This window comes from Triticum dicoccoides, chromosome 2A (genome assembly GCF_002162155.2).
Source record: "Triticum dicoccoides isolate Atlit2015 ecotype Zavitan chromosome 2A, WEW_v2.0, whole genome shotgun sequence".
Classification (NCBI taxonomy): Eukaryota; Viridiplantae; Streptophyta; class Magnoliopsida; order Poales; family Poaceae; genus Triticum; species Triticum dicoccoides.
Window position 1 is genome coordinate 331,103,602 of NC_041382.1, and position 19,070 is coordinate 331,122,671.

The window sequence follows — 19,070 nt, forward strand, 5'->3', positions numbered from 1 at the left end:
TGGAGCGGCCGGCTGCTGTAGCGCCGGGTAGCCGCCGGCGAGCGCGGCGGGCACCGAGTACCACGGAAGCGCCGGCGGCCCGGAGGGCGCAGGCGGCGGGGGCGGCTGTGGCGGTCCGTACGGGCTGGCCAGGAAGAGCCGGATGCCCTGGACCGCGACGACCAAGTCGTTGAGGACCCCCGCCATGACCTCCGGGGTGTAGTTGGCCGGTAGGGTTGATGGCGGCGTAGCGGTGATGGGGGCCGGCGGATGGCCGGGTGACGCGCCGGGGACGAGGTCCAGCGGCGCGGACGGGAGGACCAGCGGCCCCGTGGCGAGGGGCGCTGACGCGGCGATGGTGGTGGTTGTGGATGCGGCGGCGGTGGTGATCATGGACAGCGACGGCGATGGTGGTGAGGATGACATGGTCGAACCAGAGCTGGTTGATACCAAGGTGTTACGAGCTAGGGTTCTAGGGCGGAGATTATAGGGAAAGGAGGGAGCAGGGCGAGGGCTGGAGCGCGGCGGCCGGCAGCGAGGCGCCGTCCTTGCGGCTGAGCGGCGGCGGCGCAGGAGAGAGACGGCTAGGGTTTAGGGTTCCAGCTCCTCTGGGAGCCGGGCAATAGAATAGTCTTATTGCTTGATTCTCAAAATAGTCTTACAACTTGTATATATAACCATAATCTGAAAATAAACTAAGATAACTTGGGCCTTAAGCCTGCCCAGTGGGCCCCCGACGGCCATAGACCTGGCCGGTCATAACATACGTCATGGTGGAATGACAATGCACAAAATTAAAGGGGTTACTGCAGATTATGTGAAACGCACAATTGCCAGAACGTCATCGCTTTTAAATTTCTGCCAAAGGACACCAAATACGACATATGCTTGCCTGTACCATTATCTTTTGTTTCTCATTGATAGCACAGCATACAACCACGGATTTTCACTACAAGGGTACCCATATCCTAAGTAATTCAATATGGAGAAAATGTTTTCAGGTTTTCAGTAAAGTATGAATATCAAAACCACGAGTGTTTGTAGGTACAGCTCTTTGCTTAGAAAAGCCACACTCAATCATATCAATATCGGGAAAGTAAAATAACCCGCATTTCGACCAAAGAGAAGCCGAACATGACTTATAACCCGCATTTCGACCAAAGAGAAGCCGAACATGACTTGTGGCTGAACTCTACAGAGCTAGCTGTGAGATGTGACTGGATTTCACATTAATTCAGCCTTGAGGCAACTGCAATGGATGACCAGTTCAGCAGACAATTCGTTCACTGATGTGATTTTACACCGACAGTCTAATTTGTTCATGTGCAAGTGCACCATTACAGTGAGAAAATGAAAGCCAGCAAGCGATGCCTGCATCCAACTAGACAGACAGTTGTAAGCTCACGAACCTGTTGGTGAGCTTGTCCAGCCGCACGTAGACGTATCCCTTGGGCGACACCTTGAAGGCGAACATGGTAATGTCATCGCCAAAGTGCTCGCCAAGAACCTCCTCGGCCGCCGCAAGAGCACGCGCGCCCCACTTGACGTCCCGCAGGGCGACGCCGCCGCCGTCGCCGCCATCACCGATCTGAAACGTAGCAAGGAGTCAAGAGCAGGCAGGACAGCATTTGGGCGAGCGTGCTCCAGGCGGAGCCGAAATACCTCAGCATCGGCCCCTTCGTCTTCATCCTCTTCCCACTCCGCCATACAATCCTCCTCCTCCTCCCCCGAGCCCTCGTCGCCTGGGCCAGGGCCCGCTGTACTCGCCAGGAAGCGCGTCTGCGCCGCAGGTACGGCCCCCCCGCATGAAGAAGGAAGGATGCTCTTGGGGCAGGCGGCGTAGGAAGCGCGCGGAACGGCGCTGCGGAGGCAGGACGAGGAAGCGGCAGCGACGGCGGCGCAGGGACATTTGGTCGAGCATCTGGCGAGCAGCGAGCGGAGCGCCCGGGCGAGAGCGTGCGCCATCCTCGCACGAGTTGGTTGAGTCTGCGTTCGCGTCGTGGCGATGTCTCGGTTTGGGTCAGACCATCAGACTTCAGGTTCGTCCTCGGTCGGGTTCGGTTTCAATTGATTGGGCTTTGTTTGTTTGGAAGTTATGCCGAAATCACTAGGCCTCCTTTAGTTTGGAGGAATTTTATAGGAATTGGATTCTTATAGAATTTTTTCATTTAGAGTCATTTGGTTCATAGGAATAGATTCCTATTTCTACTTAAGATTGGTTCCTATCCTCCACATTTTATAGGAAAATAAAAATGTGCCTAGACTCAATGAAAAAATTTCTTTGTGTCAATCAAATGACATCTCATTTCCTATTCCTACTTATACGATATAAAATACATGACATCTCATTTCCTACAAAATTCCTATTTCTATGATAATCCTATCCTATGAACCAAAAGAGGTCTTACTGCTTACAGTGTAAAATAACATAAAGTAGTAATTTGCCGATGTTACTAGTCTATGTTATTATCTCAATAGTGGATAGTAACATATGAGTGTTATCATGAAAGAGTTCATTTATTAGGCTATAGACTCATTATGTCTTGAAATGTGTGATGTTACAGTAACTAGCTAAGAGGGTGCTTGGATCCAAGGGACTTATTTTAGTCTGACTAAAAATATTTTTTTCAAGAGGCCAAAGTTCCAAGCACCCCTGACTAAAGAGAGGCTAAAACTAGTCTTGAGACTAAAACTTTTTAGTCAAGGGTATCCCTACTAAAATGTGAATTAGTTCTCTCTCTTCTCATTTAACTCCTCTCCATTAACACAGCCGAGTTCTGGATTGGAGGGTTTGGAGGATAATAAATGCTCATTAACTTGATTTTTGTCTCTTTAGTATTTGGATTCAAGCATGGGTGAGGCTAGTAAGTTTTAGTCTCACTACTTTTAGTCATGAGACTAAAACGTATCCAAGCACCCTCTAAGTTATCACAAACCCCCCTCTTCTTATTAATTAGCTGTCACATAAGCAATCTTGTATTGAAATGTGTGATGTTACTAGTTAAGTTACTCCCATTGTGACTAGTCTAATTAAGGAGTACTCGTTGCAAAGAACACTTCACTTTTCCTGGTCGTGACAAGTGGCGCACATCCAGCGCGCCACTTGTCGCAGCCTGTGAGTTTTTCGTTTTTTCGTAGATTCGTTTATTCAAAATGTTTTATTTTTTAAATCGTGCATTCAAATCTCGAACCGTTTTCATCATTGGATTTCTCGTGTCGAGATCTTTAAAACTAGATCCTATGTTGATAGATTTTGATGAACATTTTTTTCACGAAAAACCGGTGAAAAAACCGAACCAGAAGCACGGTTTTTTCCCTTTCCGAAAGAGGCACGCCCATGCCTCTCGTGGAAGCAAAATCGTGACTCTCGTGGAAGAAAAAAAACAAAAAAACATGTTTTTTCCGAGAGGCGCGGCGGTGACTCTCGTGAAAGCACAACCGTGCCTCTCGCAGAAGCAAAACTGTGACTCTCGCGAAAAAGAAAAAATAGAAAACACGTTTTTTTTTCTTTTCTGAGAGGCACGGCCGTGACTCTCGCGAAAGCACATTCGCGCCTCTCGCGGAAACAAAACCATAACTCTCGCGAAAGAAAAAACAGAAAACGTGTTTTGTTTTTCCCTTTTCAAGAGGCACGGTCGTGACTCTCGCGAAAGCACAACCGTGCCTCTCACAAAAAGAAAACGTGACCGAGGGAAAACCAAAACGTCGAAAACCAAAACGGTAAGGAAGACCAAGGGAACGATTTTTTTTCAATATTTTCTTTGATTGAAAAGGTAAGGAAGACCAAGGGAAAACCAAAACGTCGAAAACCCTCGGAAAAACCCCGTTTAAAAAGCTGAAAACGCGTGCGGTAAAAAAAAGATAAAATTCGAAGGGAGCGTCCAGAGCACGACACGTGACGAATGACTGAGAGCGCACCAAGTGACGCTGATCGTTGCGAGACTCCTGAAGTAGCGCTCCTTAACTAGTTGCTCCCTATGTTATGCTGACCCATAAAAGCAACTCCAACGGGCCGCCCCAAACAAATGGTGTTTTTGTTCGTTTTTTGTCCGTTTGGGTCGGCCGCCTGTCCGGCGTCCGCCTTCTTTTAGATTTGGGTTGGCAGCTGAAGGAAATATGCCCTAGAGGCAATAATAAAGTTATTATTTATTTCCTTATAATCATGATAAATGTTTATTATTCATGCTAGAATTGTATTAACCGGAAACATAATACATGTGTGAATAAATAGACAAACAAAGTGTCACTAGTATGCCTCTACTTGACTAGCTCGTTAATCAAAGATGGTTATGTTTCCTAACCATGAACAATGAGTTGTTATTTGATTAACGAGGTCACATCATTAGTTGAATGATCTGATTGACATGACCCATTCCATTAGCTTAGCACCCGATCGTTTAGTATGTTGCTATTGCTTTCTTCATGACTTATACATGTTCCTATAACTATGAGATTATGCAACTCCCATTTACCGGAGGAACACTTTGGGTACTACCAAACGTCACAACGTAACTGGGTGATTATAAAGGAGTACTACAGGTGTCTCCAATGGTACATGTTGGGTTGGCGTATTTCGAGATTAGGTTTTATCACTCCGATTGTCGGAGAGGTATCTCTGGGCCCTCTCGGTAATGCACATCACATAAGCCTTGCAAGCATTACAACTAATATGGTAGTTGTGAGATGATGTATTACGGAACGAGTAAAGAGACTTGCCGGTAACGAGATTGAACTAGGTATTGGATACCGACGATCGAATCTCGGGCAAGTAACATACCAATGACAAAGGGAACAACGTATGTTGTTATGCGGTCTGACCGATAAAGATCTTCGTAGAATATGTAGGAGCCAATATGGGCATCCAGGTCCCGCTATTGGTTATTGACCGGAGACGTGTCTCGGTCATGTCTACATTGTTCTCGAACCGTAGGGTCCGCACGCTTAACGTTACGATGACAGTTATTATGAGTTTATGCATTTTGATGTACCGAAGGTTGTTCGGAGTCCTGGATGTGATCACGGACATGACGAGGAGTCTCGAAATGGTCGAGACATAAAGATTGATATATTGGAAGCCTATGTTTGGACATCGGAAGTGTTCCGGGTGAAATCAGGATTTTACCGGATTACCGGGAGGTTACCGGAACCCCCCGGGAGTCATATGGGCCTTATTGGGCCTTAGTGGAAAGGTGAAAGGGCTGCCCATAAGGGCTGCGCGCCTCCCCCCCTCCCCTAGTCCTATTAGGACTAGGAGAGGTGGCCGGCCACCCCTCTCCCTCTTTCCCCCTTGGGAACCCTAGTTGGAATAGGATTGGGGGGGGAGTCCTACTCCCGGTAGGAGTAGGACTCCTCCTGCGCCCTCCTCCTGGCCGGCGCACCTCTCCCCCTTGGCTCCTTTATATACGGAGGCAGGGGGCACCTCTAGACACACAAGTTGATCATTGAGATCGTTCCTTAGCCGTGTGCGGTGCCCCCTGCCACCATATTCCACCTCGATCATATCGTTGTAGTGCTTAGGCGAAGCCCTGCGTCAGTAATACATCAAGATCGTCACCACGCCGTCGTGCTGACAGAACTCCTCCCCGAAGCTTTGCTGGATCGGAGCCCGGGGATCGTCATCGAGCTGTACGTGTGCTAAGAACTCGGAGGTGCCGGAGTAACGGTGCTTGGATCGGTTGGATCGGGAAGAAGACGTACGACTACTTCCTCTACGTTGTGTCAACGCTTCCGTTGCGATCTACAAGGGTACGTAGATCATACTCTCCCCTCGTTGCTATGCATCACCATGATCTTGCGTGTGCGTAGGAAAATTTTGAAATTACTACGTTCCCCAACAGTGGTATCAGAGCCTAGGTTTTATGGTTTGATGTTATTTGCACGAGTAGAACACAAGTGAGTTGTGGACAATACAAGTCATACTGCCTACCATCATGTCATACTTTGGTTCGGCGGTATTGTTGGACGAGATGACCCGGACCAACCTTACGCGTACGTTTACGCGAGACCGGTTCCCTCGACGTGCTTTGCACATAGATGGCTTGCGGGCGACTGTCTCTCCAACTTTAGTTGAACCGAGTGTGGTTACACCCGGTCCTTGCGAAGGTTAAAACGGAGTCTATTTGACAAACTATCGTTGTGGTTTTGATGCGTAGGTGAGATTGGTTCTTGCTTAAAGCCCGTAGCAGCCACGTAAAACTTGCAACAACAAAGTAGAGGACGTCTAACTTGTTTTTGCAGGGCATGTTGTGATGTGATATGGTCAAGGCATGATGCTAAATTTTATTGTATGAGATGATCATGTTTTGTAACCGAGTTATCGGCAACTGGCAGGAGCCATATGGTTGTCGCTTTATTGTATGCAATGCAATCGTGATGTAATGCTTTACTTTATCACTAAACGGTAGCCGTGGAAGCATAAGATTGGCGAGACGACCTACGATGGAGATCAAGGTGTCACGCCGGTGATGATGGTGATCATGACGGTGCTTCGGAGATGGAGATCACAGGCACAAGATGATGATGGCCATATCATATCACTTATATTGATTGCATGTGATGTTTATCTTTATATGCATCTTATCTTGCTTTGATTGACGGTAGCATTATAAGATGATCTCTCACTAAATTATCAAGAAGTGTTCTCCCTGAGTATGCACCGTTGCGAAAGTTCTTCGTGCTGAGACACCACGTGATGATCGGGTGTGATAGGCTCTACGTTCAAATACAACGGGTGCAAAACAGTTGCACACGCGGAATACTCAGGTTATACTTGATGAGCCAAGCATATACAGATATGGCCTCGGAACACGGAGACCGAAAGGTCGAGCGTGAATCATATAGTAGATATGATCAACATAATGATGTTCACCAATGAAACTACTCCATCTCACGTGATGATCGGACATGGTTTAGTTGATTTGGATCACGTGATCACTTAGAGGATTAGAGGGATGTCTATCTAAGTGGGAGTTCTTAAGTAATATGATTAATTGAACTTAAATTTATCATGAACTTAGTACCTGATAGTATCTTGCTTATTTATGTTGATTGTAGATAGATGGCTCGTGCTGTTGTTCCGTTGAATTTTAATGCGTTTCTTTAGAAAGCAAAGTTGAAAGATGATGGTAGCAATTACACGGACTGGGTCCGTAACTTGAGGATTATCCTCATTGCTGCACAGAAGAATTACGTCCTGGAAGCACCGCTGGGTGCCAGGCCTGCTGCTGAAGCAACACCAGATGTTATGAATGTCTGGCAGAGCAAAACTGATGACTACTCGATAGTTCAGTGTGCCATGCTTTACGGCTTAGAATCGGGACTTCAACGATGTTTTGAATGTCATGGAGCATATGAGATGTTTCAGGAGTTGAAGTTAATATTTCAAGCAAATGCCCGGATTGAGAGATATGAAGTCTCCAATAAGTTCTATAGCTGCAAGATGGAAGAGAACAGTTCTGTCAGTGAGCATATACTCAAAATGTCTGGGTATAATAATCACTTGATTCAATTGGGAGTTAATCTTCCAGATGATTGCGTCATTGACAGAATTCTCCAATCACTGCCACCAATCTACAAGAGCTTCGTGATGAACTATAATATGCAAGGGATGAACAAGACTATTCCCGAGCTCTTCGCAAAGCTGAAAGCTGCGGAGGTAGAAATCAAAAAGGAGCATCAAGTGTTGATGGTTAACAAAACCACTAGTTTCAGGAAAAAGGGCAAAGGGAAGAAGAAGGGGAACTTCAAGAAGAACGGCAAGCAAGTTGCTGCTCAAGAGAAGAAACCCAAGTCTGGACCTAAGCCTGAAACTGAGTGCTTCTACTTCAAGCAGACTGGTCACTGGAAGCGGAACTGCCCAAAGTATTTGGCGGATAAGAAGGATGGCAAGGTGAACAAAGGTATATATGATATACATGTTATTGATGTTTACCTTACTGATGCTCGCAGTAGCACCTGGGTATTTGATACTGGTTCTGTTGCTAATATTTGCAACTCAAAACAGGGGCTACGGATTAAGCGAAGATTGGCTAAGGACGAGGTGACGATGCGCGTGGGAAACGGTTCCAAAGTCGATGTGATCGCGGTCGGCACGCTACCTCTACATCTACCTTCGGGATTAGTATTAGACCTAAATAATTGTTATTTAGTGCCAGCGTTAAGCATGAACATTATATCTGGATCTTGTTTGATGCGAGACGGTTCTTCATTTAAATCAGAGAATAATGGTTGTTCTATTTATATGAGTAATATCTTTTATGGTCACGCACCCTTGAAGACCGGTCTATTCTTATTGAATCTCGAGAGTAGTGATACACATATTCATAATGTTGAAGCCAAAAGATGTAGAGTTGATAATGATGATGCAACTTATTTGTGGCACTGCTGTTTAGGTCATATCGGTGTAAAGCGCATGAAGAAACTCCATACTGATGGACTTTTGGAACCACTTGATTATGAATCACTTGGTACTTGCGAACCGTGCCTCATGGGCAAGATGACTAAAACACCGTTCTCCGGTACTATGGAGAGAGCAACAGATTTGTTGGAAATCATACATACAGATGTATGTGGTCCGATGAATATTGAGGCTCGTGGCGGATATCGTTATTTTCTCACCTTCACAGATGATTTAAGCAGATATGGTTATATCTACTTAATGAAACATAAGTCTGAAACATTTGAAAAGTTCAAAGAATTTCAGAGTGAAGTGGAAAATCATCGTAACAAGAAAATAAAGTTTCTACGATCTGATCGTGGAGGAGAATATTTGAGTTACGAGTTTGGTGTACATTTGAAAAATTGTGGAATAGTTTCGCAACTCACGCCACCCGGAACACCACAGCGTAATGGTGTGTCCGAACGTCGTAATCGTACTTTACTAGATATGGTGCGATCTATGATGTCTCTTACTGATTTATCGCTATCATTTTGGGGATACGCTCTAGAGACGGCCGCATTCACGTTAAACAGGGCACCATCAAAATCCGTTGAGACGACGCCTTACGAACTATGGTTTGGCAAGAAACCAAAGTTGTCGTTTCTGAAAGTTTGGGGCTGCGATGCTTATGTGAAAAAGCTTCAACCTGATAAGCTCGAACCCAAATCGGAGAAATGTGTCTTCATAGGATATCCAAAGGAAACTATTGGATACACCTTCTATCACAGATCCGAAGGCAAGACTTTTGTTGCTAAATTCGGAAACTTTCTTGAGAAGGAGTTTCTCTCGAAAGAAGTGAGTGGGAGGAAAGTAGAACTTGACGAGGTAACTGTACCTGCTCCCTTGTTGGAAAATAGTACATCACAGAAAACTGTTTCTGCGACACCTACACCAATAAGTGAGGAAGTTAATAATAATGATCATGAAACTTCAGAACAAGATACTACTGAACCTCGTAGATCAACCAGAGTAAGATCCGCACCAGAGTAGTACGGTAATTCAGTTCTGGAAGTCATGCTACTAGATCATGATGAACCTACGAACTATGAAGAAGCGATGGTGAGCCCAGATTCCGCAAAGTGGCTTGAAGCCATGAAATCTGAGATGGGATCCATGTATGAGAACAAAGTATGGACTTTGGTTGACTTGCCCGATGATCGGCAAGCAATTGAGAATAAATGGATCTTCAAGAAAAAGACTGACGCTGGCGGTAATGTTATTGTCTATAAAGCTCGACTTGTCGCAAAAGGTTTTCGACAAGTTCAAGGGATTGACTACGATGAGACCTTCTCACCCGTAGCGATGCTTAAGTCTGTCCGAATCATGTTAGCAATTGCCGCATTTTATAATTATGAAATTTGGCAGATGGATGTCAAAACTGCATTCCTGAATGGATTTCTAGAAGAAGAGTTGTATATGAAGCAACCAGAAGGTTTTGTTGATCCAAAGGGAGCTAACAAAGTGTGCAAGCTCTAGCGATCCATTTATGGACTGGTGCAAGCCACTCGGAGTTGGAATAAACGCTTTGATAGTGTGATTAAAGCATTTGGGTTTATACAGACTTTCGGAGAAGCCTGTATTTACAAGAAAGTGAGTGGGAGCTCTGTAGCATTTCTGATATTATATGTGGATGACATATTATTGATTGGAAATGATATAGAATTTCTGGATAGCATAAAGGGATACTTGAATAAGAGTTTTTCAATGAAAGACCTCGGTGAAGCTGCTTACATATTAGGCATAAAGATCTATAGAGATAGATCAAGACGCTTAATTGGACTTTCACAAAGCACATACCTTGACAAGATTTTGAAAAAGTTCAAAATGGATCAAGCAAAGAAAGGGTTCTTGCCGGTGTTACAAGGTGTGAAGTTGAGTCAGACTCAATGCCCGACCACTGCAGAAGATAGAGAGAAAATGAAAGATGTTCCCTATGCTTCAGCCATAGGCTCTATCATGTATGCAATGTTGTGTACCAGACCTGATGTGTGCCTTGCTATAAGTTTAGCAATGAGGTACCAAAGTAATCCAGGAGTGGATCACTGGGCAGCGGTCAAGAATATCCTGAAATACCTGAAAAGGACTAAGGATATGTTTCTCGTATATGGAGGTGACAAAGAGCTCACCGTAAAAGGTTACGTTGATGCAAGCTTTTACACTGATCCAGACGATTCTAAATCGCAAACCGGATACGTGTTTACATTGAACGGTGGAGCTGTCAGTTGGTGCAGTTCTAAACAAAGCGTCGTAGCGGGATCTACATGTAAAGCGGAGTACATAGCTGCTTCGGAAGCAGCAAACAAAGGAATCTGGATGAAGGAGTTCATATCCGATCTAGGTGTCATACCTAGTGCATCGGGTCCAATGAAAATCTTTTGTGACAATACTGGTGCAATTGCCTTTGCAAAGGAATCCAGATTTCACAAAAGGACCAAGCACATCAAGAGACGCTTCAACTCCATCCGGGATCTAGTCCAGGTGGGAGACATAGAGATTTGCAAGATACATACGGATCTGAATGTTGCAGACCCGTTGACTAAGCCTCTTCCACGAGCAAAACATGATCAGCACCAAGGCTCCATGTTAGAATCATTACAGTGTAATCTAGATTATTGACTCTAGTGCAAGTGGGAGACTGAAGGAAATATGCCCTAGAGGCAGTAATAAAGTTATTATTTATTTCCTTATAATCATGATAAATGTTTATTATTCATGCTAGAATTGTATTAACCGGAAACTAATACATGTGTGAATAAATAGACAAACAAAGTGTCACTAGTATGCCTCTACTTGACTAGCTCGTTAATCAAAGATGGTTATGTTTCCTAACCATGAACAATGAGTTGTTATTTGATTAACGAGGTCACATCATTAGTTGAATGATCTGATTGACATGACCCATTCCATTAGCTTAGCACCCGATCGTTTAGTATGTTGCTATTGCTTTCTTCATGACTTATACATGTTCCTATAACTATGAGATTATGCAACTCCCGTTTACCGGAGGAACACTTTGGGTACTACCAAACGTCACAACGTAACTGGGTGATTATAAAGGAGTACTACAGGTGTCTCCAATGGTACATGTTGGGTTGGTGTATTTCGAGATTAGGTTTTATCACTCCGATTGTCGGAGAGGTATCTCTGGGCCCTCTCGGTAATGCACATCACATAAGCCTTGCAAGCATTACAACTAATATGGTAGTTGTGAGATGATGTATTACGGAACGAGTAAAGAGACTTGCCGGTAACGAGATTGAACTAGGTATTGGATACCGACGATCGAATCTCGGGCAAGTAACATACCAATGACAAAGGGAACAACGTATGTTGTTATGCGGTCTGACCGATAAAGATCTTCATAGAATATGTAGGAGCCAATATGGGCATCCAGGTCCCGCTATTGGTTATTGACCGGAGACGTGTCTCGGTCATGTCTACATTGTTCTCGAACCGTAGGGTCCGCACGCTTAACGTTACGATGACAGTTATTATGAGTTTATGCATTTTGATGTACCGAAGGTTGTTCGGAGTCCTAGATGTGATCACGGACATGACGAGGAGTCTCGAAATGGTCGAGACATAAAGATTGATATATTGGAAGCCTATGTTTGGACATCGGAAGTGTTCCGGGTGAAATCAGGATTTTACCGGATTACCGGGAGGTTACCGGAACCCCCCGGGAGTCATATGGGCCTTATTGGGCCTTAGTGGAAAGGTCAAAGGGCTGCCCATAAGGGCTGCGCGCCTCCCCCCTCCCCTAGTCCTATTAGGACTAGGAGAGGTGGCCGGCCACCCCTCTCCCTCTTTCCCCCTTGGGAATCCTAGTTGGAATAGGATTGGGGGGGAGTCCTACTCCCGGTAGGAGTAGGACTCCTCCTGCGCCCTCCTCCTGGCCGGCGCACCTCTCCCCCTTGGCTCCTTTATATACGGAGGCAGGGGGCACCTCTAGACACACAAGTTGATCATTGAGATCGTTCCTTAGCCGTGTGCGGTGCCCCCTGCCACCATATTCCACCTCGATCATATCGTTGTAGTGCTTAGGCGAAGTCCTGCGTCGGTAATACATCAAGATCGTCACCACGCTGTCGTGCTGACAGAACTCCTCCCCGAAGCTTTGCTGGATCGGAGCCCGGGGATCGTCATCGAGTTGTACGTGTGCTAAGAACTCGGAGGTGCCGGAGTAACGGTGCTTGGATCGGTTGGATCGGAAAGAAGACGTACGACTACTTCCTCTATGTTGTGTCAACGCTTCCGTTGCGATCTACAAGGGTACGTAGATCATACTCTCCCCTCGTTGCTATGCATCACCATGATCTTGCGTGTGCGTAGGAAAATTTTGAAATCACTACGTTCCCCAACAGCAGCGCGCCCAACGCGCCGACCCATTTCATGACGGCGCGCGCTTTAGATCATGCCAGCGGCCATGTCGTCGCCCTGGTTTTGACGCTTCAGCGCGCAAGAAAGGTTCGCGCACGCGGGGGGAAATTGGCCTAGCCGCGCTGGTTTTGGCGCTCCAGCGTGCGGGAAAGGTTCGTGCGCGCGCCGCGGCCGGCGCTCGTTATAAGAAGGCACTCCCTCCACACTCTGTCCAACGCCACTCGTCTCGCCCCCTTTCACTAGTCTCGCCGCCTCTGCGCCACCATGTCGATTCACCGCCTGGGCGCTTCAGATTTTCGCGGAGTCCGCGAGCGCCGCTCCGATGCCTTCTCCTCCGAGATCTGGTTTGGTGAGAAAGGCCTCATCCTCGACACCTTCGACAGCGCAGAGGAGGCGGCCCACGCGCACGACGCGGCGGCCTGGTGCCTCTTGAGGCCTCGTCAGGAGATAAATTTTCCCGACGTGTCGAACCAGCGGGCGCAGGATCTTGCGCCTCTCCCGCGGCTTTTCACCGGCGAAGACCGCCGTGTTCATCGGAGGTGGCAGCGTCGTCTTGTCATCGTCGAGATGGACGTGGAAGCCATGGTGGTGTGGCGCGATTCCCGCAGGACATCGTCGATGAGCGTCAGTTCTACAAACAAAGAAGGACGAAGAGGGAAGCGAGGAGGACGGAGCGAGCCGTCTATCGGGAGGACAAGCGTTCACGGAAGCAGACCGTTCAATTGAAACTGAAGCTACGAGAAATGTCAGGGTGGGACTTCGAGGACGAGCAGTATGCTGACGCCTATATCCAAACGTCGGAGGAGGACATTACCGAGTCGGAATTAGAAAACGACGAGCGTTTGGTTTTTTTTATCTGTGTACGCTAGAAATATCTATGTATCCTTTTCTATCGGAAAAAATGGTCGGCGACGTCGGCGATGAGGCAGGCAGGCGAGAGTGTGCTGTTGAATGTGGAGAGGACAATGTGCCACCGACCAGCGGGCCCGAAGAGGAAAGAGGACGAGCGCACGTCCGCGCCGACGTAATTCCAGCTCAAAAATAAGCTAGAAATGGGTCGGCAGACGAACAAAAATGGACGCGCGTCTATTTGGATCGGCGCGTTGGACCGACTTTTGTGCCCGCGCGGACCCAAACGAAGGGCGGCGAACGAAATGGATCGCCCATTGAAGTTGCTCTAACGGCCCAATCACTTCTCTCCTCCATCCATAAAGAGAGACTTCATTGCTCCATCCATGGCCGACACCGCCTGACCTCTTCCTCCTCGCGACCGGCGACCATGGCGTCCAACACCGTCAAGCTCATCGGCAAGTGCTCTGCTCCTCTCACCTTTACCCCTAATAAAAGAAATCACTAAAACCACCCTTTGCTCTCCCTACATCTTTTCTCTGATTCAGCGATTTGCTGCTCTTACCCAAACTGACTGCTCACTCTCTCCTCTGATCTTCTACCCCTCTCCGGCTCGGCCACCAGACATCGCAGTGAACTTCACTGGTAGGACCTTCTCCCTCCACCCGTAACACCTTAAAGCTGACATAATTTTTGTTCTTGGTGAGTTACTGATTCACCTTTTGTGTCATGCTGCTGAGAAGATGGCATGTTTAAGGGCATCTACCACGGCAAGCAGTGCCACTCTGCCGACCTCCCCAGCGTCCTCGCGCGAGCCTGGGCTGCCGGCGTCGACCGCATCATTGTATGAATACCTGTCTGCTGTGCCTCCTGTTTGTTCTGCTCCGGTTGATCTGTCTCAATTTCGTATGCTATAAGCACAATTCATCATTTGGTCCTACATCAGGTCACCGGAGGGTCTCTGAAGGAGTCTAGGGAAGCGCTTGAGATCGCCGAGACCGATGGTATGCCCGGCTATTATGATGCTGTATATTGGCTGACTGGTGCATGCACAGTGTTTGATGGAATGCGCCTGAGGAATTTCTTATTTGTGCGTGTGTATGCAATGCAGGGAGGCTATTTTGCACCGTGGGAGTCCACCCAACGAGATGCGGGGTAATATTGGAATATATTTCTTGCTTTGGTCGTGACTGATTTCAGAAAAAGGCTTTTGCTCCGCTTTATATATAAAGCACATATCACCAAGCACCCAGTACAAATATATGCCACCGCAACACACGCACACACCCAGGGCAAGATACATAGACGTTGAGCGAAGCAACACCATCTCTAGCACTACCACCACGAAGAGATGAAGCTACATATGACGAACCATGTGCTCCAAGGCGGCGCCTTCAAGAAGGGTACGACACCGGAGCGCCGCCACCGCCCAATCCAAAGATCAGAGTTTCCCCTGGAGCCGCATGACGGGCAATGAGACGCCTTCAAGAAGGGAACGATCTACACTGCCGCCGGTCCGTCGGAAGATAGAACAGGTTTTCACCTCGGCCAACACTCACCGCCACCGAACGCCACACCCCGGCAACCACGCCGCCCACACGGCCATGGTGACCGGGCAACACCAAGGCACGGGCTCCGCCCAAGAGCACCGTGCTACCACCACCAGGGCCGCCGCCCCGGCATCCAAGACCTTGACACCATCTCACCCGAGACCCACCGCAACCCCAACGAAAGAGACGAGCGGAAAGGTCCCACCTTTCGCACCCCTGGGCGACCCAAGCGTCGAGGCCCAATAGGCCGGCGAGAACTGGCATCCACCGACCCGTCCTGCTGCCCCGAGCGCGAGACGAGCTCGGTCCTGCAGCACCGAGAGGGGGACGAGGTCAGTCCTGCTGCACCGTGCGCGAGACGAGCTCGGTCCTGCAGCACCGGGCGCGAGACGAGCGGTGGACCGTAGCTGGAAGAGGACCAGCCCTCTGATGAGAGTAGCGGCCGGGCGACGAGGAGATGGAGCGAAGGTCGAGACGGTCCGCACGCAGACGAGCCGACGCCGGAGAAGCCGGCCGCTGTCGCGGGCAGAACCGTCGAGCCACCGTGAAGCCGCCACGACACCAAGAGGCCATCCGGTGGACCTCCCCACGCCGCCGCCCACGGCCAGAGCAGCGGCCACGCCCCGCCGCTGCCCAACCCACGTCGCCCTGCGAACTCCAAGCGCCAGATCCGCCAGGCACGCACCGCCGGAACCACGAGCCGTCGGCCGACCCCCAAAGCGTTGCCAAACGCAGCCCGCGCCCCCGCAAGGTCAGCTTTGGCTGGGGCGCCGGCAGCCAACCCTGACCCCCGGCCCACACCACCACCTCCCCCTGGAGCGGAAGAAGAGGAGAGGAAGGCCCAGGCCGCCGCTGCTGCGCCGCCACCTCCGCCAGCCGACTGCCACGGCGGAGGAAGCCGCCCGCAGCCCACACCGCCCGCAGCCCGCCCCTACCGGATCTGGATCGAGCCGCTGCCGTCACCGCACCAGCCGAGCACCACCGAGGTGCAGCCCATCACGCCACCCGCACACCCGCGCGCCATCACCTGCGCCGATGAGGGGCCGCGCCGTGGCGCCCCGCGAGAACGCCGCGACCAGATCCGGGTCGGCCGGCCCGCGCCAGCCCTCCCGCATGAGGCGATGAAGACGCCCCGCCGGCGGCGGCGGGAGGAGGAGGAGGAGGAGGAGAAGAGAGGTGGTGGGGCGGCCGGCGGCTAGGGTTCCTCCCCTGCCGCCCGCGGGAGCGCCAGAGGAGGAGGAGTCGGGGGGAAGCTGGGCTTCGTCTCGTGACTGATTTTGGGATGGATATGTGCATTTGTGCTTTGGTTGCCTACATTTACTACTTTTTGGATGGTTTAGGAGTTTGAGGAGAGTGGAGACCCGGAAGGGCATTTTCAGGCTCTCTTGGCTTTGGCAAAGGAGGGCATCGAGAAGGGCAAGGTGTGTATATGGATCATATGGTTGCTTGTTTGAGAATTTACACAGTGCTTGAACTGCACAACAAAAGGACAGGCATATGCTCTAGTGATGAACTTTCTCGTAATCTTTGCTTACAAACAATAGGACCCTGAGAATCTTGTCAATTAGGAAAGGAGCCCAACTCATTCATTGCTTACTGAAATATGGAGCATCATTAAGTATCCTTATGTGCTGATGTTCCTCTGTGGCAACCATTGTATGATGATATACCAATATGGTTAACAAGCTCACACAATCTGATAATCTTCCGTTGCAAAGGAAATCAATCTAATTCCATGAAGATATGATCTTTTGCGCAATAAGAATTCAGTAGTTATTCTTTGCAAAAGAAAAAGAAATTCAGTAGTTACCATGCCCTTTTCTGCTCTTTGGACACTATACTTGCAAACTCTAAGTGGATTCAGTTTCTGCAGGTTGTGGCAGTTGGCGAGTGTGGTTTGGATTATGACAGACTTCAGTTCTGTCCTTCAGATATACAGAAGAAGTATGGTCCTGCACAATCGCAAAGACAACCTGACAATTACTCGGCATTTTCTGAATGATTTTAAATTTTAGGTACTTTGAGAAACAATTCGAATTGGCTAAAGCAGTAAAACTACCGATGTTTCTTCACATGCGTGCTGCTGGTGGAGATTTCTCTGAAATCGTATCAAAAAATCTGTACAGGTAATGTTTATTCTGTAGACCACAATGACAAAACACAAAGAAAACAGTCGATGGATTATTATGTTTTAGTTGTATCCCTTCGTGAATTAAATTATACATGGTTATTTCCTATATTTATTTCTGTGAACCACATTTCTGTTTGGTAGGTTTCCAGGTGGGGTTACACATTCCTTCACTGGTACTGCAGAAGAACGTGACAAGCTTCTTTCTATCGAGAATATGTTTATAGGTCATTTCCCTCCCTTGGTCTCACAAACCTGCATGTGAAGCAACATAATAACTGTAAAACTTCAGAACCACAAACATTCTTTCATTAGTGGCAAAAGCTATTTAGATTGGTTTAATGGCTTTTCTGATGGAAAGCCTCCATCTGGGCAATGTCACTTGAAGTTAAATTAGCATTTGATATTCTGTATTTTATTGTAATAACTCTATGATGCCTTGTAGTTTGTAAATAATAACTCTTCATGCACCACTGCAGGTATTAATGGCTGCTCTTTGAAGACTAAAGAAAATCTTGAGATTGTAGGAGGTATTCCTGCAGAGAGGATGATGATAGAGACAGATTCTCCTTATTGTGACATAAAAAATACTCATGCTGGAATCCAGTTTGTAAAATCGATCTGGCCATCCAAGAAAAAAGAGAAGTATGAACCTGGTTTAACAGTTAAGGGTCGCAATGAGCCTTGTTTAGTAAGGTATGTGGAAGCAGTTGGGCATAAAATTCTTGCTGAAGCAAATGTTTGGACTGATCTCCAAGTTTCAACTTTGCATGTCAAGTTTGCTTGCACCTGGAATGATTATTTTGCTTTTGCTTCACCAAATACTGCATTGGTTTTCTGAAGTAGATCAATCCTTATGCCATTTCTGTTCGAAACAATAAACCACTCCCTCTGTAACTTTTTATTAGACATTTTTAGAGTCCATGACAGTGTCAAAAAATGTCTTATATTAAGTTACAGAGGGAGTAGTAAATTAGATGTGTGCTTGAAATGTTGTCTTTATCAAATGAAGTTCTGACCACTTGCAATTAAAGTTTTCTGCCATGCAGCAAATTGTTTGTTTAGCCTTGCGCCTTGATGTAGAACCAAACTATTCTTTGTTGCTCTGCTCTTTTACTAGGATGTTTGAAGCATTTTATTACATCTCATTATCATGATCTGTAATCAACTGTTCGTGGACCGGAAATTGACTTCTCGTATTCTTTTGCTGTGCTAAATATTTGCACGTGACTCTTACCTCCAGATTTTTTTTGACAAAAATAGATATTTCTCCATTACAGGCAAGTCCTTGAGGTAGTGGCTGGATGCAAAGGTATTGCTGATATAGAAGGCTTAAGTAAAACTCTGTACCACAACACATGCAGGTGAGCCGTCACTAACTAGGAAACATCATACCTTCCCTCTAGACACTCTAATATGGCTAGGTTTTCTTATGTTACGCAGGGCTTGCTACTAACGTTATCTCCAGTTTTTAGATGCTATCATTAAGTGATCTTTCTACCCTGCAGGCTCTTCTTCCCTCATGACATGGATGCTTCTGCAGATGCACAGCTTGAGAGTGGTGGTGTTACTGCAGAACAGAATAGCTGATAATGCAGAGTGAATTGTTTTGAAATATTTCATTTTTGCTTGCTCTTCGGTTTTCTGGTGTCTATGAAATATTTATGGTGTCCTAAAATTCTTCTAAATTTACAAGCTTCAATTTGAAAATGGCATCGTATGTTCGTGCCTTAGAGATTAAAATACA

General features: G+C 47.4%; 2 protein-coding genes across 3 annotated transcripts in view; one reads left to right on the plus strand and one right to left on the minus strand.

Annotated features, from left to right (window-relative positions):
• Positions 1 to 2,008, minus strand: part of LOC119354511 — an 8,111-nt gene extending 6,103 nt beyond the window's left edge. The window contains exons 1-2 of the mRNA XM_037621228.1: positions 1,642 to 2,008; positions 1,389 to 1,567 (exon numbers count right to left, since the gene is read on the minus strand). Of these exons, the coding sequence (XP_037477125.1) occupies positions 1,389 to 1,567; positions 1,642 to 1,944 (482 nt within the window). The 5' untranslated portion in view covers positions 1,945 to 2,008. The remainder of the gene's footprint in view (positions 1 to 1,388; positions 1,568 to 1,641) is intronic.
• Positions 2,009 to 13,964: 11,956 nt separating this feature from the next.
• Positions 13,965 to 19,070, plus strand: LOC119354512 (putative deoxyribonuclease TATDN1). Of its 2 annotated transcripts, XM_037621229.1 has the most exons (12): positions 13,965 to 14,103; positions 14,270 to 14,290; positions 14,389 to 14,489; positions 14,592 to 14,649; positions 14,757 to 14,800; positions 16,536 to 16,616; positions 17,069 to 17,139; positions 17,211 to 17,321; positions 17,468 to 17,550; positions 17,803 to 18,019; positions 18,604 to 18,687; positions 18,832 to 19,070. In XM_037621229.1, exons 1-12 carry the CDS (start codon positions 14,076 to 14,078, stop codon positions 18,911 to 18,913), a joined length of 981 nt encoding a protein of 326 aa, XP_037477126.1. In that variant the 5' UTR covers positions 13,965 to 14,075; the 3' UTR covers positions 18,914 to 19,070. The 2 variants fall into 2 exon arrangements, with proteins under 2 accessions (XP_037477126.1, XP_037477127.1); XM_037621230.1 differs by lacking the exon at positions 16,536 to 16,616.

Coding starts and splice junctions, on each gene's coding strand:
- LOC119354512 (XM_037621229.1), top strand. CDS start 14,076: ATGGCGTCCAACACCGTCAAGCTCATCG. Junction 17,551..17,802: donor TATCGAGAATATGTTTATAG/GTCATTTCCCTC, acceptor GCACCACTGCAG/GTATTAATGGCTGCTCTTTG. Junction 18,688..18,831: donor CTGTACCACAACACATGCAG/GTGAGCCGTCAC, acceptor TCTACCCTGCAG/GCTCTTCTTCCCTCATGACA.